The sequence below is a fragment of the Scylla paramamosain genome, chromosome 29, assembly GCF_035594125.1.
Source record: "Scylla paramamosain isolate STU-SP2022 chromosome 29, ASM3559412v1, whole genome shotgun sequence".
In the NCBI taxonomy this organism is placed as follows: domain Eukaryota; kingdom Metazoa; phylum Arthropoda; class Malacostraca; order Decapoda; family Portunidae; genus Scylla; species Scylla paramamosain.
Genome location: NC_087179.1, coordinates 19,357,905 through 19,381,373, shown reverse-complemented (window position 1 = coordinate 19,381,373; position 23,469 = coordinate 19,357,905). Strand labels below are relative to the sequence as shown.

At 45.2% G+C, this 23,469-nt stretch overlaps 3 protein-coding genes across 6 annotated transcripts in view; all 3 read right to left on the bottom strand.

Moving 5' to 3' along the window:
* Window positions 1–3,862, bottom strand: part of LOC135115667 (serine/threonine-protein phosphatase 4 regulatory subunit 1-like) — a 127,009-nt gene extending 123,147 nt beyond the window's left edge. The window contains 2 exon segments of the mRNA XM_064032588.1: window positions 3,699–3,743; window positions 3,823–3,862. Coding sequence (XP_063888658.1) covers window positions 3,699–3,743; window positions 3,823–3,862 — 85 coding nt within the window.
* Window positions 3,863–4,264: 402 nt separating this feature from the next.
* On the bottom strand, window positions 4,265–12,364 carry LOC135115582 (something about silencing protein 10-like). 2 transcript variants are annotated; one of them, XM_064032504.1, is made up of 11 exons: window positions 12,215–12,364; window positions 11,604–11,790; window positions 11,172–11,370; window positions 10,494–10,612; window positions 9,732–9,870; window positions 9,144–9,261; window positions 8,200–8,305; window positions 7,223–7,317; window positions 6,897–7,081; window positions 6,201–6,376; window positions 4,265–5,893 (listed from the first exon to the last, which is right to left on the bottom strand). In XM_064032504.1, the coding sequence occupies exons 1-11, from the start codon at window positions 12,229–12,231 to the stop codon at window positions 5,804–5,806; spliced, it is 1,431 nt and encodes a 476-aa protein (XP_063888574.1). In that variant the 5' UTR covers window positions 12,232–12,364; the 3' UTR covers window positions 4,265–5,803. The 2 variants fall into 2 exon arrangements, with proteins under 2 accessions (XP_063888574.1, XP_063888575.1); XM_064032505.1 differs by having other exon boundaries at window positions 6,897–7,078.
* A 1,847-nt stretch (window positions 12,365–14,211) lies between these two features.
* On the bottom strand, window positions 14,212–23,398 carry LOC135115578 (uncharacterized). Of its 3 annotated transcripts, none has more exons than XM_064032497.1 (5): window positions 23,261–23,398; window positions 22,246–22,354; window positions 21,668–21,745; window positions 21,309–21,455; window positions 14,212–20,610 (listed from the first exon to the last, which is right to left on the bottom strand). In XM_064032497.1, the coding sequence occupies exons 2-5, from the start codon at window positions 22,333–22,335 to the stop codon at window positions 15,691–15,693; spliced, it is 5,235 nt and encodes a 1,744-aa protein (XP_063888567.1). In that variant the 5' UTR covers window positions 22,336–22,354; window positions 23,261–23,398; the 3' UTR covers window positions 14,212–15,690. The 3 variants fall into 3 exon arrangements, with proteins under 3 accessions (XP_063888567.1, XP_063888568.1, XP_063888566.1); XM_064032498.1 differs by lacking the exon at window positions 23,261–23,398 and adding an exon at window positions 22,962–23,205; XM_064032496.1 differs by lacking the exon at window positions 23,261–23,398 and adding an exon at window positions 22,505–22,753.
* Window positions 23,399–23,469: the final 71 nt, after the last annotated feature.

The window sequence follows — 23,469 nt, the reverse complement described above, 5'->3', positions numbered from 1 at the left end:
GGATAGATGACTGTGGCTAAATAAATGGCGTTTTAGTGAGTACATCAAAGTATGAAAAATAAATAAAAATAAACAAAAAAGGAAATATATCAAAAATTCCTCCATGGTGCAATAAAAAATATATAGAAAAAAAAATAAGAAGACATGCCCTATGTAAACAGTGACACAAGCGCCAAGGAACTGGTGGACGTGAAACAAAGCAAGAGTCGACCATCACCTCTCTTCAGCTCAATTTACCACACTGCATGAACTATGGACAAAATTATAACATTAAAAAAACATCAGTATTTTGAAAGACACTAATTTTGCTATACCAATTAGTAAGAATAGTTATGATCTCAGAAAAACATCAGTATTTTGAAAGAGACAAATTTTTATCACTAAGAATAGTTATGATCACAGAAATTACAAGTGATAAGAATAGAGAAATGTCACCAAGGTCAGCTGTACAAGTAGCATCAGCTGATGAGGGTGCCCTGATAAGATTACAACAACACTGTGCTTATCACATCCTGTGGGGCCAACTTTCACACCAACCACACTGCCTTTTATCCTCATCCACTATTAACATACAGTGTGCCTCCACCTGCACTCCGCACACACACACACACACACACACACACACACACACACACACACACACACACACACACAGCATACCACACCACCACAATGCATCTCCACTTGGACCACACACACACACCACACCACACCACCACACTGCATCTCCACCTGCACCACACACACACACCACACCACACCTCCCTCATGAAAGAGTTCAAGTCATAGGAAAGAGGAAATACAGAAGCAGGCCGGGAGTTTCAGAGTTTACTAGAGAAAGGGATGAATGACTGAGAATACTGGTTGACTCTTGGTTTAGAGAGGTGGACAGAATAGAGGTGAGAGAAAGTAGAGTCTTGTGCAGTGTGGCAGCAGGAAGAGGGAAGGCATACAGTTAGCAAGATCAGAAGAGCAGTTTGCATGAAAATAGAAGTAGAAGATAGCAAGAGATGCAAGTTGCAGGGTAGAAGGACAAAAGCTGTAGGAGGGTAGTTTGGAAATCAAGACTGTGCCAGACTCTATCAAAAGCTTTCGATACATTTAAGGCAACGGCAAAAGTTTCACCAAAATCCCTAAAAGAGGATGACCGAGACTCAGTAGGGAAAGCCAGATGATCACTAGTAGAGCAGCCTTGATGGAACCCATACTGGCAATCAAATAAAAGGTTGTGAAGTGATAGATGTTTAACAATCTTCCTAATGAGGATAGATTTAGAAACTTTAGATAGGCAGGAATTCAAAGCAATAGGACAGTAGTTTGAGAGATTAAAACAGTCACCCTTTTTAGGAACAGGCTGAATGTAGGCAAATTTCCAGCAAGAATGAAAGGTAGATGTTGATAAACAGAGTTGAAAGTTTGACTAGGCAAGGTGCAAGCATGGAGGCACAGTTTCACAGAACAATAAGAGGAACCCCATCAGGTCCATAAGCCTTCCGAGGGTTAAGGCCAGCAAGGACATGGAAAACATCACTGTGAAGGATCTTAATGGGAAGCACGAAGTAGTCAGAGGGTGGAGGAGAGGGAGGAACAAGCCCTGAATCATCCAAATAGAGTTTTTAGCAAAGGTTTGAGCAAAGAGTTCAGCTTTAGAGATAGATAAGATGGCAGTGGTGCCATCAGACTGAAATAAAGGAGGGAAAGATTAAAGAGTAAAGTTATTAGAGATATTTTAGGCAAAGTGCCAGAAGTCATGAAAGATTTTGACATTTTCTATTGATGAAGGAGTGTTTGGCTAGTTGGACAGACTTGGCATGATTCTGGGCAGAGATATAAAGTGCATGAGATTCAGGTGATGAAAGGCTCAAGTACCCTTTGTGGGCCACCTCTCTATCATGTATAGCACAAGAGCAGTGTTAAGCCAAGGTTTGGAAGGTCTAGAGTAAGAGAAAGAGTGACAAATGTACGCCTCCATGCCAGACACGATAACTTCTGTTCTGCACTCAGCACAAAGAGACAGGTCTCTGACATGAAAGCAGTAGTCATTCCAAGGAAAATCAACATAACACCTCTTCAGGTCCCCCAAATTAGCAAAGGCAAAATGCCAGAGGCACTTCCACTTTGGGGATCCTGAGGAGGGATTGGAGCAATAGGACAAGATACAGATAATGAGGTTGTGATCAGAGGAGACATCGAAGACAGAGAGACAGCATACGCAGGAGTATAGCAAAGTTAAAGGCTAGTTCACCAGGATGGTCAGTGAAGGGAGAGGAAAGCCAAAGCTGGTAATGAACACTGAAGTCTCCGAGAATAGAGATCTCCGCAAAAGGGAAGAGTCAGGATGTGCTCCACTTTGGAAACCCTTTAACTGCAGGCAAAAATAGGCATCATAAAAAAAGGTAAAAATACAAATCTGAAAGTATATAATGAATGAGAATATTTTTATGTGGAATATTACAGAGACAAAAGTGGTTCAGAAATTTTTTGAGCAAATATAAGGTACTCAAATTTGGCAGACTTCAAAATGCACATGAAAATTTGACTTCTCGGGCAGAATGATGGAACCTGACAGAGACAGCTGTAGGGGCCACTTCTCTCTCTCTCTCTCTCTCTCTCTCTCTCTCTCTCTCTCTCTTCCTTCCCCTTTCCTCCCCCCCCCCTCTCTCTCTCTCTCTCTCTCTCTCTCTCTCTCTCTCTCTCTTTCTCTCTCTCTCTTCCTGTCAGAGCAAAAACAACAGTGAGTTATTGCTAAACAGAATGAAACTGATTAAGAATGAAAATGGAATATATATAAGTAAGAAAGAGTGAGAAAGCATGAGGCGTGAATGACAGAATGAGTAAGGAGGAGACACAAAGGGAAACATTGGGTGAGGTCACAGCTGGGTCACTGATAAGTCCACAGTACTCTTGACCCAATGCTTGTGACCTCACTGGGAGTAATTATCATCTGGGCAAGTGTCTGTGTCTGCTGCAGGTGAATGAACTCCCATGAACTCACAATATCCATGAATATGAATAAAAAAAATAACTGACGAAATTTATGAGAGTTAGCAGTTAGTGAGGGAGGACAAAAATTAACCCACATGAATTAACTGGTACAAAATTCATGCAAGGAACAATAATTACCACCTTGATAAATGCTGCCAAACACTGCATTTAATACACAACGAACCAGCGTATAAAACCAAGGCTACAGCACCTCACCCTTCACTACGACGCCACAGGACTCCACCAGGGCACTCGTGAAAACGCCTCGCATTCACCCCATGACAAAGCAGGAAGGTCACCACTGTTATTCCGCCCCACAGCACACCCTAATCATTCTATATCCTCCAAAAAACAGTTAATATAAAGTACATCCCCTCCTCTTCTTGCTGTGGGAGCTTAGATTGGCCGAGTCCTGCTCACGGCTACACCACCTTCAGGAGAGAGAGGAACCCTGAGCCACACAAACAAAACAGAGTCCCTTGTTTACCTCCGTCACCCCTTAGTCTCCCTCCCTGTATGCACTAACATAGGGCCACTAGCAGCCAGCGCACACGCCTAGCTATCCTAACCAGCACACCAGGGATATTAAAGTAGTAGGAGAAACCCCACAGGCGTGAAAATGCTAAAATACGTGGTAGCAGTGGTGTGAGGGTCGCTGCCTGGACTGCGCCTGGTCAAATGTCCTTTATATTAACATCTGGGGCAACACTCACCATCTTTACTGTGCTCCGTCTCGTCGTCTGTGAAGTAGTATATATCTGCAACACGAGAAGGCTGTCAGTTGGTGCATTTCCTTGATTTAGCAAATGTCAACACATAGTGCGCCCACAGACTCACCCGCCATGTTGAGGTAAACACTGGCACTGCGGCTGCTCATTTGACTCGGACCTGGCCACCCTATACCTCATTAAAATACTCCCAAGTCAAATCCACTTCTTAAAATCCATTAAATAACTTTAAAAATCATACTTAATATTACTGTTGTCTTATGCAATTTTAACCGCATCCAATTAGTGTTTTTGTTAGGTATGGGCAAGTGGATATTGAAAGGAAGGTTTCTGTAAATGCCTTTCTTTATTCGAAGGGTGATTGATGTTCGTTCCCAGTTCTCTCTTCCCGACAATTACGTTTCTTTGGGTGGCTGTTTTATTTCAGAGCAGGAAGGCTTGCTAAGGATGGGCTGCGAGCGTTCCAGTAATGACTCCAAATATTGTGCTATATATTCAAATTCTTCTTAAACACATCAAAATGCAAATATCAGGACAAATAAAACACTACATATTATAATTATTTTAATACTCCCATACAGTTTGGTAGCAAGTCATGTATGCTGGATCAATATCTGTTAGGTAACGGTTCATGACGCACAGCATTATCCTTGATCCTTCTTGACAGATGCAGGGTTGTAGCAGCAGACAAACCCTTGATGTACCCTGCCTGACGTACCCTAACAATGCTCCCTCATACCTCACACTTATCACATACAAACTCCATGACCTCTGCTATCTTCGCTTCTCAATGCGCACACACGTATACACACATTTCATACATAAAATTTAACCATCTTTCATATAGTTTACTTCCTCCCCACTCAAGGACTGCAGTCTTCACCCCCACTCCCCAAGCCTCCTCCCCTCCCCACATCTATCCTCAAAACTTAACACATCACGCTAGTCTTCCTTCCTCAAGCTACTCCTCTGTGACCTCTTGCCCGTATCTTCAAGCTCTTTCATTTCTCTACTTTCAAAGGCCAGGGATGGTTAGTCGGGTTCTCACGGGTGTTTTTCCTTCACAATGATTTAGAATACTGATCAGAACTCACTAGAATCGCGGAAACCCTTGAATTTCCTACCTCCGAGGTCTATCAAATAAGAAGTATGGCGCTGCGCTTAACCTCTCGTTGTCTTCCAAGGCTGGAGATGATTAAATGGGTCCTCATGGTTGTTTTCGTTACTGATGACTTAGAATATTGTTAAAAATCACTAGAATCGTGGTAACGCTTTAATATACTAACTGTGAGGTCTATCAGAGGTCTAGGTAATGCGCTGAAACTTTCCAGAATGCGTCGGGTTTCAATCCTTGCACATCTCTCACTGAACATTATGGATGCGTTTATTTTAACTACTACGTTTCCGATGCGCTTAATTCATTCACTCTGAAGGTTAACATAACACCGGAAAACTGATACAGGTGGTGTCGATCAGCCCTGCCTCTCGATCCCTTCCCCTCTCTCAGTCGATCAGCCCTGCCTCTCTATCCCCTCCCCCCTCTCTGTGATAAGAGTTTTACACGTTTCCAGTGTCACATAATGAGCAACCACACAACACTGATAAACCAGTATTGTGAAACCCTGTGGGCTCTAATATGGTCTGTTTTCAAAGGCCTGAGATAACTGACCCTCATTTCACTGGTGTTTTCTCAATGGTAAAAAGTTCTTGCTGGATTAAAAGCCACAGAGATGACCAGTTGGGTTCTCATGAGTTTTTTTTCCCTATTGCTGATGCTGTCTATATACCAGGCCCTGAGAAACACTCACACACACATACACACACCATTCACACTCTTGGCACCATCAGGGAAAAGGACAGTCTCTTGAAAATGCTGCTATGTAACAGGAACTTAGACATAGCACTGATGGTTACATACATCCACAATTATAATCATAAAAAAAAAAAAAACACTTGAATACCCCATCATTTACCAGTGACATCTCTAATGAGTAGTGGAGACAAGGCACTCAACACTGGTGAATGCAGTCCCTTGCTTCCACCTGCTGTGTGTCACCTTCCTTGGCAGCCTCAGCAAGTCCTCACTGCACCTACCGGATCTTAATACTCTTGACGGTGTGGGACTTGATGCCTGACACCTCTCCCTCATAACGCTTAATTTCCTTGCGCACCAGACGGACCTGGGGAGGAAACATTGGGCTTGGTTAAGATCAGAAGCAGTAGTTTAGGACTGTCGAGTAAAGGTAACTGAAGGAATTGAGTGGATTATCCTAAGGTGGCTTGGTCATGTAGATTGAGTGGTGAATAAGGAATGACTGTGTGTCCAGTACTGTAGTAGATGCAGTGGGTAAAGGAGGATGACCAAGTACTGGAGTATGTTAGCAGTAGATGATAGGGGGAATGAGAGGACCAGGCCAAACAAGGATAAGAATAAATTAATCAGACACACACACACACACACACACACACACACACACACATACACACCTGTCCCTTCCTCCTCTGCAGTTTATTCTTGTACTTCTTCCTGTACTTCACCCTTGGGTTGCGCTGTTCCTTCTTGCGAGAGGGAGTCAGCCCCTTGTTCTTGGCAATCTGGTAGGTGATGGCACGCTTCCCATCTGGATCCAGGCTCTCCTCTCCCACTCCTTCGCCTGCTTCTTCTGAGGGAGACAGATGAAGAATGGTTACAACACACTTCATAGTCACATATCTCCATATTTGCTTCATTTTCCTTCTTCATTGTTACTAAAGTTATGAAGGAAAATTTGTGGTGAATGATAGATATGCCTGTGCTCATTCCCATCCAGTACTCTATCTATCCCTTTGTTTTCTGTCTTGTTTTCTGTCCCTAGCAGCTCCTGTCATTGTGGGTGTGAAGTCCAGCCATCACCAACATGCCACAAGTCTACCAGCTAAGAGATTAAGTCTGATATAAGCACTGAAATGAGGAGAGTTTTCAAGTTCACTGAGGGTTTACATCTTGACTTCATCCCACTCCTCACACCTTGTCACTATAAATGTAATGCTTGCAAACTTACACCCCTGTCTCACTTACTCTTGCAAAATTAAGTACATCCAAACCTGACATATTGAGAATCTTCCATCCAAGCCTCACTGACAAACTTATCCTTGCCAACCCACATCCTTCCTCTCACAACCTTACACTCACACCTGACTTACTCTGATTGGGCTGCTCCTCGTCACTGCTTGCCTCTACTGCCACAAGATGCTGAGGCTCCTTCTTCTTCCTCAGCTTGGCATCCTCTCTCTCAGGGTCCTCCTGTAGATCTGACAGCTTCCTCTTCTTGGCTGGAGCTCCCTTCTTCCTACTGATGAGGACCTGCAGCTGATGGGGCTTCTTCCTGCTGCAGGGAGAGGATGTTACATTACAGTCAACTCCAATATGATATGATGTTTTGTGACTTATCTATACTTGGAAGAGAAAGAGAGCTAATGACTCTTTCTCCTTGGTTGGCACTGATTCAACAAGTTATGGGTAGCCTTGCCTGCCCTTCCTCTGTGCAGCAGCCTTGGCAGCCTTCACCTTAGGCAGGATGTCCTCCAGCTGCGGCTTCAGCTTCTCATCACATGGGACGAGCTCCTGGGAAGACAAGCAAAGCCATCACCAAGACTGTCCAGCAAACAGTGAAATCTCGAGTTGCTGCTGCTGTCACCCATCAAGATATTCAATTTTAAATCTTCTTAACCTCCACAATGTGCCTCCACCTGCTCTATACACCCAGCACATTACCACATTTAGGATTTACACCCTCACCACAAAGAAGAGGTGTATAATACATTTTTCTTCACACTATAGGTAGGTTGTGGCCAGCTGTGTTATGCCTAAGCTCCTGGGATGTGGTATGGTGGTCTACTAGATTGGTGAGTGTGTCAGTGCGTGGTGCTTTGTCTGGGCTGCCCTATGTGGAATTGCTGGCCTGTATATAGATAGATAAACAGATTTCTCTACTATTTTTGTTGAGTATAATGAAATCAAACAGTCTCATTATGGCCTAAAGATTTGTTCCTGTTTGAAATCCACTTGTACACTGCCACACTTCTCCTCACCTCCTATCCATCACTGTTATTGCAGGAATTTTAGTCAAACAATGAATCCATCTGATTCATGTGAGGATTAACCTTGCTACTTCTGTGATAGGTAAGGTCAGGCTGGATTACATTACATTAGAATATGTTAAGCTAAACTAGATGACTTAACCTACAGCCCACCAAAAAAATATCTGCAATGGTTGATATTCATAAGATCCAATTCATTTACTATCTTTTTTTTTTAAGTAAGAGAGGCAAGAAGAAGAAGAAAAAGTCAACTGAGGTGAAAATTATAAAAAGACAAATGGATTATGCAAAATTTGACGACACTACCACACATGTGAAGGCCTGATGGCTTCTTGCAACCTCCCTTATTTTCTGACATCTTTACATTCTTGCCTTCTTTCCAGGAACCTTCTTTAGTCTCCCTTACCTGCAGCAGCTGACGGTACTGGGCAAGGCGGCCCACCACTGGATGCTGCCCCACCACACCCACACTGCTCTTGGTCATCATGTACACACTCAACACACACACATAGCTGAAAGACACAAGACACACATCACCTGCTTGCTCATAACAACATAACTAAGTAAGGGTAGCCATCAGGCCTACACATGGCAGTCCCTGTGTGAAACATACCTATCTATTTCCACCTGTCATCACCATCCATAAATTTACGTAATCTTCTTTTGATCCTTTCAGTACTAGATACCATTCCAAGCTTCATAAAACCTGTTGTTATTGAGCTGAATGGAACTAACAAAGCTGCAATATTAATGGATGAGTAGCTAGATAATTTTTTAATGCCTTTATCACAGCAAATACAATCTTACACATAATGCAATCTTGTAATGGTATCCAGAATGACATAAAACTCCCTAATGATTCAGTACTATCAGCCTGGTTAATGAGTCTATTCCATTCATCTACCACACTTCACATTATCGTTCAACTTTGAGTGATGCAAAGGTTTGTTTTCTCATCATTTGCTGAGGGCCACATTAAACACATCCTTCAAATTTATGGATGGTGATGATAGGTAGAAATAAGCATGTTTCCTAAAGAGACTGCCACATGTAGGCCTGATGGTTTCTTGCAGCTTCCCTTATTTTCTTATGTTCTTATGTAGTCATCACCACTATCACCACCATTACTATTACTGGCTAGGTTAAGTTACATTTGGCACCACCACAACCACAACCATCACACTCTTACTACTGTAAAAAATCACTGCCACTCTTACAATTATCATTATTATTGGCTAGGTCAGGTTAGATTATGTTAGGTACCACCACCACACCTGACAGCTTCCCTTATTCTCTAATGTTATATTCTTATGACTAGCAGAGTGACAGATTCCAGTGCCACACACTCACTTCAAGACAAGCCGGTACTTGGTGGTGAGGTAGTGACACAGGGCGGCAGAGGTGACATGGCCCTCTTTCACACCTTCCATCAGTGGCACAAGAAAGGTCTGTAGCTCCTTCAGCTTCTCTGTGAACAAAACAAAGCTTCACTATCACTTCTAAACAGTAAAAACCTGACCACACAAACACTCATAGCTTCACCAAGGTCATCTGTCTATTTATATACCAATCCCACATGTGTAGAGCCAGACAAGGCACCACACACTCACACAATCATTCACACTCTTAGCCCCATAGCCAGGTGGAAATGATAGTCTTGTGAACCAATGCACTACCACCCACAAGCCTCAGCATACCACAGCTGGCCACATACAGTCATAATCATATATAATAAGTGAGAGGATACTGAAAGCTGACCAAAGATAGGGTCCTCTTGTAACCATCACTGATCAAAGGAAGAAAACACAAAGGAAAATCTAATAAGGGGCAACAATTTTCTCTGTATTTCCCCACACAGTGCTGCTGATGCTGTTGGAGTTGTACATCTCCTTACTCAACACTCTTGCTATTCCTGCTAAGATGCTGACTGCTGCTTACCCTTCAGGTCCTCCAGCAAGGGAAGGAACTCTGGCGACTCCCTCTTCAACAGCTGCAGCTTCTTAGTGCGTGACAGCCCTGACAGATCCACCGTCACTGATGACTCCACAGGCGTCTTCTTCCCCTTGTCGTCCTTCTCCTACAGAGGGACATGTCACCATCAACTCACAAGGAAAATATGTCTTCATCTTTATCAACACACAGTCTCCCTGCCTGTTTCCTGTGTTCCTCCTCGCAGCCTTGCACACTTAGCAAGTTTCCGTCTCAAGTAGCATTGCCAACAGTTTCTCCCTCCCTACTACCCTGACACCAGGGAACACTTCCTGCCCCACTGTGGTTGTGCTGTGACGTGTACTGAAATTCTTTCAGACAACTTGCTGCACAAGATTTTCTACTTCCTCTCACCCCTATTCTGTCTGTCTCCCTAAAGCAAGAGTTAACCAGTGTTCTCAATCATCCCTTTCTCTGATAAACTCTGGAACTCCCTGCCTGCTTGTGGACTTCCTCCTCCTCCTATGACTTGAACTCTTTCAAGAGGGAGATTTCAAAACATTTATCCTCCAATTTTAGATGATCCTTTTTTGTCTCTCTTTAGGGAATGGCACTCTAGTGGGCCTCTTCTTCTAAATGTTCTGCTGCCCTTGACCAGTGCCCCTATTACATAAAAAAATAAATAAATAAATAAAAAGTAAAAAAATCTGTACATTAAGGTGTTAGTCTCCCATGGCAATGCCCTGCTTGTCTCTGGGATGCAGCACTCACCTGTGGCAGGAGGTCCTCAACCACCATGTGTTCTAATTCAGCAGCCATGCGCTCCTGCAGCTTCCTGGCCGTCTCCTCCTCCAGACGCGCCAGCTCCTCGTCCTGCCCATACGTTGACTCTGTCAAGGAGCAAGCAGGCTGTGTGCATCACTTCAACATACAAGTTTGTGTTGGAAAGTGAAAGATTTTAATATATATTTCATTGAAAGCCTTTTAATAAGTAATAATTTAGTGTCTCTAATTATATAGTTGCTATCCCAAATATTGTAAACAAAATACACTCCTTTTACAAGTTTCTTTAGTCACCACAGCAATTTGGTGAGCAGATATTAGATTAAAGAATAAACTGAAATGTAAATGGAAGTAAAACCACAGACAAAAACTGCCACAGACATAGAATGTATGCTTAGAAAAGAACTGTCTGGGACTATTCTGTTGTGTGACATTGTCACACCCATGAAAAGAACTACAGAGGGATTCGTGTGTCTGGGAATGGCATAAAAAAACTGGCACACACAAAAAAATTATCATTACAGACTGACACAAGGTCCTACAGATGACCAAGTAAAGGAAAGTTCTGTCAAGTTACATAAAAAAATAAATAAAATAAATAAATAAATAAATAAATGAAAAATAAAAAAGTGAGCCAGAAATTACATCTCACAGGGCAGGACATACTGTGAATCTTTTCATCTGTGGTGTCGGTGCCAATGTAGCGCCACTTGTTGGCACCCCAGGCACGTTCATCTGGCAGACACTCCTCCTGCTCCTCCACTATGTCATCTTCCATGAACATGGCATCCTGGTCACTTTCCTCCTCCTCTTCCTCCTCAGTTTCATCTTCAGAGGAGTTCACATCAATCCCCAAAACTTGTTCCTGAGAAGGTTTCAATAACACATAACACTTAACAAGTCAGAATTCTCTTACATGACAGGACTAAGAGTGTGAATGGTGTGTGTGTGTGTGTGTGTGTGTGTGTGTGTGTGTGTGTGTGTGTGTGTGTGTGTGTGTGTGTGGTGCCTTGTCTGAGCCACCCCATGCAGGACTGCCAGCCCAGTATATAGACAGATAAAGAATTCTCAGCAGGACACAGTGCTGGGAAACACTACCTTGGGTGCCTTGGGCTGGGCCATGAGTGCCTGGGCCTTTGACAGAGACAGGCGGTCACGCTCATCCTCAAATTGGTCCACCTCATCATACACAAAGTCTCGGCTGCTGGGGTCAAGCAGGGACGACTCCTTGCCCAGAGTCCCTCCCTTCAAGCTGGGGACATCTGGTCTCTTCCCACCACCAGTCCTGGCCACACAGTACCGTTCTTATCATACATAACACTGGGAAAGCCATATTTTATCACTCACTGTTTGATGGAGCATATTAATTCAAGTCCTATATTACTACCACCTATTCACTTGCTGTGTGCCATAAACATGAAAGAAAAAAAATCCAGAAAACTTTTTTTGTGGCACGTACAAACTTTGGTTTTATCTTCCCTTAAAAATACTGACAAGTTCAATTTGGGGTACTAATGCCACAGTAGTATCCCCTTGCCTCTATCCCCCAGGGGCCCCGGGTGAAGGCAGGTGATTTTTTTTTTTTTTTACCCCGCAGAGATATGCTTCCTTGGGGTAAGAATAGATCCTCTACTCCCTAAACTCAACCTGACATCCCTCAGATAAAAACGTTAATATTATTTCACTATTATTCCCGCTGGTCTACTCACTTCCTCTTCTTGCCCATGGTGGTGTTGGCCTTGATGTTACAGGGGCTGCGATGACCCTATTGGGATGCACAGGACACGTGGGCAGGGCGGCAGTCACTCAGTGGGGGTTTGTTTACCTCTCAGTGTTTCCACATGGCGAGGAAAGAGTAGAGCTGTAGTCTTTTCAACGGTACCTTCTTTTTTTTTTTTATGTAGGAAGGACACTGGCCAAGGGCAACAAAAATCCAATAAAAAAATATGGCCACTGAAATACCAGTCCCATAAAAGGGTCAAAGCAGTGGTCAAAAATTGATGAATAAGTGTCTTGAAACCTCCCTCTTGAAGGAATTCAAGTCATAGGAAGGTGGAAATACAGAGGCAGGCAGGGAGCTCCAGAGTTTGCCAGAGAAAGGGATGAATGATTGAGAATACTGGTTAACTCTTGCGTTAGAGAGGTGGACAGAATAGGAGTGAGAGAAAGAAGAAAGTCTTGTGCAGCGAGGCCGTGGAAGGACGGGAGGTATGCAGTAAGCAATATCAGAAGAGCAGTTAGCATGAAAATAGCGGTAGAAGACAGATAGATATGCAACATTGCGGTGGTGAGAGAGAGGCTGAAGACAGTCAGTTAGAGGAGAGGAGTTGATGAGAACGGAGAAGAAAGGGTGACAGCATAAGCAGAAGGATTAGAGGTCAGGAAAAGGTCAAGAATGTTGGGCATATCTCCAAGACGGTCAGGAATAGGAGTAGGATGTTGCACCAATTGCTCTAGGTCATGGAGGATAGCAAAGTTGTAGGCTAGTTCACCAGGATGGTCAGTGAAGGGAGAGGAAAGCCAAAGCTGGTGGTGAACATTGAAGTCTCCAAGAATGGAGATCTCTGCAAAAGGGAAGAGGGTCAGAATGTGCTCCACTTTGGAAGTTAAATAGTCAAAGAATTTCTTATAGTCAGAGGAGTTAGGTGAGAGGTATACAGCACAGATAAATTTAGTATGAGAGTGACTCTGTAGTCGTAGCCAGATGGTGGAAAACTCGGAAGATTCAAGAGCGTGGGCACGAGAGCAGGTTAAGTCATTGCGCACATAAACGCAGCATCCAGCTTTGGATCGAAAATGAGGATAGAGAAAGTAGGAGGGAACAGAAAAGGGGCTACTGTCAGTTGCCTCAGACACCTGAGTTTCAGTGAGGAAAAGAAGATGAAGTTTAGAAGAGGAGAGGTGGTGTTCTACAGATTGAAAATTAGATCTTAGACCGCGAATGTTGCACAAGTTAATGAAGAAAAAGTTGAGGGGGGTGTCAAGACACTTATGGTCGTCGACAGAAAGGCAGTCCGACCTGGGGACATTTATGGCCCCTTCCCCAGATGGGGACTCCGAGGCTGGTGTAGGAGTCGCCATGATGATTTTAAAATTTTTGAGTGAAGGGTGTGTGTGTTATTAGGTGCTTGTAGTTTTGTGTGGAGGAAGAGAGTTGTCTTTAGAGGGCAGGCTGTGACTGCCCCCTTGTGTTGTGAGACACAAAGGGAAACATTCAGTGAGGTCGCAGCTGGGTTTAATGATAAGTTCACAGCACCCCCTGAACAGTGCTTTAGATCTCACTGGGAGTAATTATCGTTTCGGCAGGTGTCTACTGCCTCCTACTGCCTTATATGGTTCTCATTGTCTTGTTCATGAGGTTATTCCTTCAATCTTCACTGTTAAACGTAGTAGGAGAGAGAGAGAGAGAGAGAGAGAGAGAGAGAGAGAGAGAGAGAGAGAGAGATGGGGGGATGGGGGGGCCCTGACCACACGTCTATTTATTTATCAAGTTTGCTGAAGCTGAGTTGGTTTGTTTTCTAGAAATGCCTTGAAATGTTTGTAGTTGTTGTATAAATATGCCTTGGAGACATTAGCTGTGTTTTCTGCAAATAGATAAATAAATAAATAATTAATTAAATAAATAGTAATGAGGCCCCTTCCTGTCTAGAGTACTACTATAATACACTGCCATCCATGTTTCTGTTCATCATTTAGACAGACTCCAGTAAATGGAAATACTTTATTCATGTATGTACACAAATTTACATATGCATGGTTGAAATCTTAACAAAAATAGCTTATCTGCACACAGAGCCACTAAACATACCTCACATCATCCTGGGTATTAATTAAGCATTACTTATGATACAATGCAAGATCATCCCAGATTAACTTCCACAAGCCATTCCAATCAACCTCACTGACATTACATAGACACTTATGCCCTCAAGTGTGTAGCCAGTCCCAAAACATTCACTTCACCCAATTCACTGTGTTAAGGATGGAGTGCCTGATGCTTCGGTTCTGAGACACTTTGCTGTTGAATAATACCTGATATGTTTCTACTGACACACAGCTCCTACACCTCCCTAATGACTGGACTTGGCCACATTTGAGCTTGGTGCTAGTCACCATTCTGAAAGACCCAGCCATCTCTAAGAAATAAGGCTGCAGCTATGACTCCCATCACCATTTGGAGTGAAATGTCCAAAGAAGCATCAGATGTCAAGGATTGTATGGCATCATGTGAAGTGAGGAGTATAGTTAAGCAGGATAATGACAATGATGTATGGGAGGGTGATTAAGAGTGTACAGTATGAACGTGGATGAGTGAGTGGGCATCCAGCCCGGCATCGTCCTAGGATTAAATATGGAAAGAGAAAGAATACAAGATAGTATGATATGACATTTCATGCTATGAATAATTTTTACTTCTCATCCTCCTGAGGTCAAATACAGACATTCCATCAAGGCTGGATGTTGTTTTCTGCTACCACAACCATGGCAGCCCTGGCTAGTACCTCCCTTGCCACACCCCAATCTCTCAAAGCTACACAAATCCTTCACACTGACACTTGTAATAATATTTAACATTCATCCAATGTCCCCCCCAAAATTATCTTCTGCAGCAAATTCTGCATTATTGTACTTACTTCCTATGGACAGCACAGTACCCTCTTTGTTTCAATATACTCCATTAAGGAATACCAGTCTGATATATCTGTATTCAATATAACTTAAATGCAAAACAAACTACTATGCATCAAGTTACTTTGAAGGAACTTGCATAATGTACTTTAGTGTGGCTGTAATTAACTTTGTTTGTCACACCAGGTTTAGTTTTGTATCCTGCACCTTCACTTTACCCTACATCTTTCAGCACTAAATGCTCAAAGGAACACACACACACACACACACACACACACACACCTGATTCTTAAGAAAGAAAATGAAATCAATAATGATAATTTGTTTTAGATTATTAGAACATATCCTTGAAACATTTCAAAGATGGAAAAAATCTTGGCAGAAATTCTCAATTTTTAGAAACCATACACTGATTGCAAGTAAAAAAATAACTGCAAATAAAAAATAAACAATAATATTTTTAAAAAGTCCAGTGAGTGGGTGGATGCATAGTAAACACTGCCATTGTGTGCACTGATCACAGGTGAAGCTTCTCCTGAACACACACACAGGCAGACTAGTGTTCCTGCAGCAGGTGATCATTGAACTCCTTGATGCTGCCAAAGCGCACAGACACATTGTTGAAGTAGCAGAAAGCACACACCAGTGTCTTTTCTGGATGTTCCTTCTCTATGTGGGTCTGCAACTCAGCTGGAGAATAGCACAGCTGAGGGCTTCCCTTGTTTTCATCCAGACACTTTCCGCACACTATGGAGGGGAAGCCCTTGGCGTGGTACATGCTGGCCTCCCCATCACGCACCTCTCGCGACTCCTCTGACCCTCCCACCTCATGTAATTCCTCTGCGGTGTCATCAGGTAGGGTGACGTAGAAAACATTGTTCTCCCCAAACTCTTGACAATCATTTTCATTGTTCCCAACCCTCATCTTCTTAGTTTCTTCCTCGACGGCTTCTGCCGCTGCTTCTGTCTCCAGCACACCCCGCTTGAGGCCCTTCTTCACGTTCTTCCCACTCCGTCTGCCACGCAGGCTCTTTGGGAACTCAATATTGGGGCAGTATGGATCAGCCAGGTCAGTGACAGCATACTTCCTGACTACTGTGGAGCCGTCCTGTGCACGGTAACTTCCATTCTTGGAGGAGGTGGAAGAGGAGGTGGGGGAGGATGGGGAGCCATGCAGAACTTTCAGGATCTGTCCCTGCCTGGCCAACTCAAGGTCCACCTCTGAAGCAACACGGGACACGCCCTCAAGGCACTCTACCTTGTTGGTTAAGAAGCCAGGCAATGTTATGGTCCTGTTGAAGCTTATGTAAGACTTGAGGGGCACAGGGACCTTGGGGCACCAGCTGGTAATCTCTGTCAGCACACCCTCCAGGTCCCCAAGCTGGCGGGTGGTGATCAGTGCCGCCAGCAGGTGTCGGCACAGCTCATTCTGGCCCTTGTCAATGAAGAAATAACAGGTGCAGGACTTCAAGTGTACATTACAGATATGCTCATTGGTTGTGATGCTGCACTTCACCCGAGGAGAGATGTAGCGCATTATTTCTTGGCGGTAGAAGTCGAGGGCAAGGGCCTTGAGGTGGCCAATCACAGAGTTGGCTCGCGTCACTGGGTCACTGTTGAACTCCTCCACCTGTACCTGCAACATTTTCTTGGTGTGAGCAGGATTGGTCAGAATAGGGACATCTTCTTCTTCATCTAGTTCAAAGTCCTCCTCAGGCTGCCCTACACTGACTGAGACAAAGCCATGCTCCTCCCAGCCTGGGTGGCACACCACACCTCCCAACTCCGAAAGTCTGAAAGCCTTCTGGATGGCAAGAATTTCCCTGTCCTTGCGGTCATCAAAGCTGAGTCTTGAATCTCCTGACTGTTGCTCCTGGAAGATGCCACGGTGAAGCACCTTGTTCAACAGCTTCACTACATAGTGGGACATCCTTTTGTTTCTGGCACTGGTGTCTGGCTCATCTGTCTCCCTCACTCTCCTCTCTGGCAGATGCTCAATGGACAGCAAACCATTCTTACGATGGGAAGCAGGAACCCTGAACATCACCTGGCATGTGTAACTGTCACTGAATGGAGTGTCAAACCACAGTTTTTCCAAGAAGAGTATGAAAGACTCTCTGTTGGAGTGGCTCACTAAGGCATCTGGTACCACATTCATCACAAACTCCTTGTAGCTGTGCTCCAGCCTCTTCCTCATCTCATTGTTCCACCCCAGAAGAACACATTTAAAGCCAAACTCTATAGGAACTTGCAGCAGCTGCAGGCCTTCCATGGATGAGATCTGTGCTTTCACAGTCTCCAGGGTGTTGAAGTTATACAGAGAGGAAAACCAGAGCATGTGCGTGACTGCATTCCGCAACTCATTCTTGTTTTCGTGCTGAACGAGTGGGCGAAATTCTACCTTGGAGGAGCACGGCCGCACCCAGAAGAAGCCATTCTCATCATTGTAGATGCGTAAAACCTTTGGGTGTGAGCAGGTAGGGTCTTTGCACGGGATATTGGCAGCCATCATCTGGAAGACCAGGCTGTAGGTTTCCTCAGACTCCCTATTACACACTGCTGACACTGCCACCTCCTCCTGCCCAACCTGATCATAGTAGGTCACAAAGAGGGTCTTGAAGCAACCATTCATGAAGTCTTCCTTGGAGTCCACGCCGATCACCTCCCGCCCCAAGTCCCGCAGGGCCAGCAGGTTGGTGTCAGTGGCCAGGATGATGCGGTAGTCTCTGTTGAGTAGCTTGTCTCCTCGCTGATAGTGGAGCACGTTTTCAAAGTTAGTCTCAAGCACCTTCTCTGCCTTCCTCCAGTCTGAACAGGTGGGGTTAGGATCTTTCCTCCAGTTCATTGCAAGGTGAAGGTACTTTTTATCTATGCTTTTACACCTACGTGTTATCTGCCCCAGGGCCTGAGTGGCATTGTTGGGGTCTGATGAGGGAAGGAGCGGCATTCCTCTCTGCATGGAGCTGTATATCTCGTGTGCTGTTGCGTTAGAGAGAATTCTTGCCTTGTCCCAAACATCTCGCTCAGCCCAAGTTGGTCTCTTCCTCTCTCCAACTGGCTCCCTGTGGTGATAAAACTCATTGGCCGCACCCTTGTACACCTTCCAAGTCCTGAGGTCTTGATCCAGCTCAAACTTTAGCTTCCACTTGCACTTGAGATGTGGGTGGTGGATCTTGTCCTTGCGACGCTGCGTCTTGCGACGGCCGTTGGCACGATAACAGGCATTGCAAAGAGTGGCAGCTATCTCACTCGAGTACCAGTGAGGGCTGTCTGTGGTGAAACAACCCTCACATGTCCTTCCTGAGTCCAGGTTGAGCTGACAGCCACTGCACAGCTTCCCATGGGTGGTGATGGATTTCAAAGGAACGCCACAGTCACTACGACACTCACTGGTCAGAGAAGCACACTGCAAGATCATGGTAACTGCAATGAAGCGGTCTCGAGGCCGGACCTTCTCATCCTTCATGACGTACGTCTCGTCATAGCGATGGAGCTTGCCCCAGTTGGGATTGGCCTCCACTGACACTGACAGAGTCCCTGCATCACTCACCGGCCTCACGCGCCTGTCCACCTTGATGCACTTCTTCTTCACGTCAAAGGGAATACTGTCGATGTACGTCCTGGTATCCACACCCGGGTTCACCTCCTCCAGGTACACCCACTTCCTCTCCTCCTTGAGCCACTCCTCACACTTCCTGCTGCTCAGGAACTCCAGCACGTCTGACCTCACCTTTGGGTCGTCCTTCTCTCCGTTGTATATCTTGGACTTGGTCACGCCATTCTTCAGGGTGCAGCGGAGCCTGAGGCTGCCCGCACCCTGCGTCACAAGCTCTGCCTTGAGAAGAATGGCATTGACAGCTTCATTTCTACTCTTAAGCCAGTTCTTCCTGTGCTTGGGCAGAACTCCTGACTGGTGCTTCAGGTAGATGTACACATCCTTCCTGTTCACATAGTCCTGCACCTTCTTGAGAGCCCTGGCATCCTTCTTGCCGGACAAGTTGCACTTGAACCTCTTGGTGACAATTTTGCCATTCTTGAGATAGAAGCGGACACGCAGGCAGGAGTAGTTCTTGAGGTAGCCCACTTCTGGCGGCTTAGTAAGAAGGTCACTCACATTTGAAAAATTCAGGTTTTCTGGAGGAGCTGAGGCCCTGGATGCTGCACCTCGTGTGCTGTGACCCCCACTGACAGCCGGCACTTCTCGTTCGGGACTGCTCTCTGGGGTGGCCCCAAAGGGCACCTTCTTCTTGCGGCGGCGCTGGCTGAGACGGGGCCCCCTGCGGGATGAGCCGTCCTGGTGCACCTGGTACAGCATGGCCACATTGATGTCCCCCTGCATGAGCCAGGTGATGAGAACAAGACGCAGAAACTTGGAATACTGTGTCACATCCTGCAGGTAGTCCAGTTTGTTGGGCTGCAGCACATCTCCTGCCTTTGCCGTGATGAGTCCAAATGCATCTTTGTCCACTGCAGCAAGACAGAAGCCCACCACCACTGCTAAACCATATGCAGCATCAGCCTGCTCCACTGGATACAGTTGTGCACATCGCTTGGAGCACACGTGGCTCTCTCCATTCACCATGCTCTCAGGATCATGCAAACAAGAGAAGATTGGCTCAGGCTTGCCAAAATGAGCAATGAATTCATCCATCATGAAGTACAGGGGCTCTGGCACACTCCAGCCCAAGGTATCAGCGTAAACGACTTCATTGTTATCAAAGCTGTACAGAGCAAAGGAGAAGTGGCTGGCAGTGTAGAGACGGTCATTGGGGGAATGCACAGCTTCATGATCAGCTTTCCCAACGTGCAGTATGAAGATGACCTGCAGACTGCTCCGGTCTGGGTATCGTTCGTCCAGCACGGCACACACCTCGCTCACGTCTGCCAGCTCAGTCACGTTGAACACCTCTGTGGGGTAGAGTGCCACCTGTCGCACCAAATGGGCAAAGCAGTCCAGCAAGCCATCTGTCAGCCAGCGATCACACGGCAGGGCCATCAAGTCTGACACGAGGGCAGTGCAGGAGGGCAACCCCACCTTGACAGAGCAACTATTGTCTTGAATCACATCGTGGAACCTGTACACAGCCTCCATGTCAATGCCCTCTTCACACTGGAAGGGCATCATCAGCTTCTCCCCAAACCACTCATTCTCCTCATGGATCTGGGTGCGGTTCAGGTGCAGCTGGTGCAGGAAGTCCATGTACCTGATCCTGTGCAGGTCAAAGCTGCCTACCTCTGTCTCCACCACCATGTCAGAATGCACTGAAAGGTACTGTAAGATAGACTGCATCTGATTTACTGGCAGAATGTGGCTGACTGTCTTCATGTTTGCCAGTTCCCCCACCATCTTTTTATACTCAATCTTGGTGGCACGCTTGATGGGCGGGACACGGATGTTGGCGCCGGCTGAGCGGGCCAAGGAACATCCCAGCTCCTCCTCCATGCCTGGCAGTTCTGCATTGCACACCAGCTCTTCCTAAAAGAAAACCTGGAATCAGGGCTAGTAGTACAGGTCATTGCCAGGAACAACGATGGTTAACAGTGAAATATTGCACCCTATCATTCCACTTTTCAGAGGAAGCATGTCAGGATGGCTGGAACAACATCACACTATTACTCAAGACCATACGAAGGACCACAGTGGGCCCTTACAGTATGTGGATAATAAATGTGTAGATTTGGTTATCCCACTGAGGCATTTTCGGGGCAACAGCAGTTGTTGGAAATTTTCACAACATGCATTTTTACTACATACATTATAAGTGTCCACTACAGCATAAAATATTAATACAGTACCCTCTCCAGTTTTTTATTTGCTTCCTTCCAAAGGCAAAGCTCTAAACTTGAGGATCGAGAAACTCAGTGTATTGAAAACACTGAAAAACACTTATTTATTGAGGCCGCATGCCCTAGAATTGTGTGAGTGTGTGTCTTGTCCTCATATCTGGCATGACAGAGCAGTGCAGTGGTGTGAGAGAGAAAATAATGTGCTGAAGTCATGATGGTAAGAATTCAGGACTACATGAAACTCAAGGATTGCAAATCTCAGATAGTGTAAAATTCATGAGGATACTTTTAAAAATACAATTTAAAAAAATTCAAGACTTCCATGCAGCAGTATTCAAAGCTGCTTTCCCTGATAAACCTAGTAGCACTAAAAGAGCATTTGCATACCTTCATTGTCTCGTCACACGGAGCATCCTCGTCATCATAGTCAATGATGATCTCCTCCTTGACGGCCTTCTTGCTGCTCTCTTTGGTGCCATCCGGGGCAATCACCTGCGGCTTGCTGGGGTCATCGCCCACCTCAACCTGCACCGTCTAGGGGAGCACAGAACATGCACTACAAACTTATTATCCATTCTCAAGCTGCTAAAACAGAGGCCTGAAGGTAAGTAGTCACATGGTGAAATGTCCACGGCATGTATGATCATACGTGCAATGTCACACTATTGTCTCTCATCATCTGGTTTCTACATAGAAAAATTTGTAAAACAAAATAAAACAAATAAATAAATGAATAAAATACCAACCTCCTTCTGGTTGATTCTGTAAAAGTCTTGGTTGGCTCCCTTGCCATGCTTCTCTGCCTCCTCAGTGCAGCTCTGGTCCTGCAACATGGGTACAATTGAGTAACCACTCAATGGAAACTATACCAATAATGAAGATGAAATTAAATAAAATCAGATAGAGATATTGCAAGGGAGTTCACCTATAATCTCTCTCTCTCTCTCTCTCTCTCTCTCTCTCTCTTTATCATCTCTGAATTTCAAAAGCAGAGACTGCTCCATTCTAAGTGAAAACACAACTAGGAAACATCACACACAAAACAGCGAGACACCCCAGCTTTTTTTTTTTTTTTTTTTTTTTATGTAGGAAGGACACTGGCCAAGGGCAACAAAAATCCATTAAAAAAATATGCCCACTGAAATACCAGTCCCATAAAAGGGTCAAAGCAGTGGTCAGGTCAGTGAGGTCACAGCTGGGTTTAATGATAAGTTCACAGCACCCCCTGAACAGTGCTTTAGACCTCACTGGGAGTAATTATCGTTTCGGCAGGTGTCTACTGCCTCCTCCTCTAAGCTGGAGAACAAACAGCTGATTCACTCACACTGCTCTCCTGCAGGAAATGGCACAGCATCTGGTCCTCCTCTGCAAAGATGGCGGAGCAGAAGGGACAGCCAAATGCCGGGATGGACATGGTGACAGAATGCTGCAGACTGAAACATCCCAACATCAGCATAGCACGAGTTAAGTAGAAAAAAAAAAAAAAAATGTTGTAGACTGTAACATCACAATAGAGGCATGGCATACATTTCATAAAAGAATATAAAATAAAAAAAAAATAATTAACTGGTATGTAATATTACCTATGGCTATTGATAACAGTGACTGGGGCACCTTGCATTGTACACCACACGGCACACTCCTGCTGTCATGGAATGGAGTTTTCCCAATACTTCAGCTGTCTAACATGTATGTATTATTTACAATGTCTTGTCAAGTTCTCCCATGTATACATTACTTATTAGCATGAATTACTTTAATACTTATGTAACAAGACATGTTTGCCCATGTCTCCAAACTCTTCTGTTGCAGATATGTACAGTTCATTAATAAGTTGCAACCCAGCCGCCCTGACACACAGCCACCCCTTGCCTGATGGCTGAACGAGTTGGTGGAGGTGTGGGGGTTCGTTTCGATAACCTAACCTAGCCCTCAGATGAAAACGTTGACGTTACTTCAACATTATCTAGTGTCATACATTCATTAACAGGCCTTGAGTAAGTCATGTGTGAGGTAAGAATGAAGCAGGTTATGCCTTACTTGTGCCGGGGTCTGAGGGCAGCCCTAGCCAGCCCCCAGCACAGCCCGTAAGAGACACACACCCCCTTACACACCACACACCCTTACAACCAATCATGCTGGTCAAAAGGGATATATCCAGGAAATGGTGACAGTGTGGTGGTGTGTACAAGGGCGTGGGGGCGTGTGTGCGGGGGCGCGGGCGGGCTGGTGGCGGGGTAAACATGGCGACATGCGGCGTCCAAGACGGGACAAGACACCCTGCTACCTTCCCGCCGCTGTCACCCCCAAGCCCACCCTCGGGAATGCCCCTCACTCACCTCCTTAACACGTGCACACCGCTGTTCAGCACAGGAAGGGCACGCAAGCTTCAGTTTCTGCTTCACAGGCGCGGAAAAGGGCGCGTGTCATGATGAGCGAAGCGGACCAGCCAGCCTGAGCAAAGAGGAATGCTGCAGTCGCTCCTGAGATGCCCCGCGTTACATCCTCTCCACTAATTTCTCTCAGTTCTTGCCCTATTTTGATATTT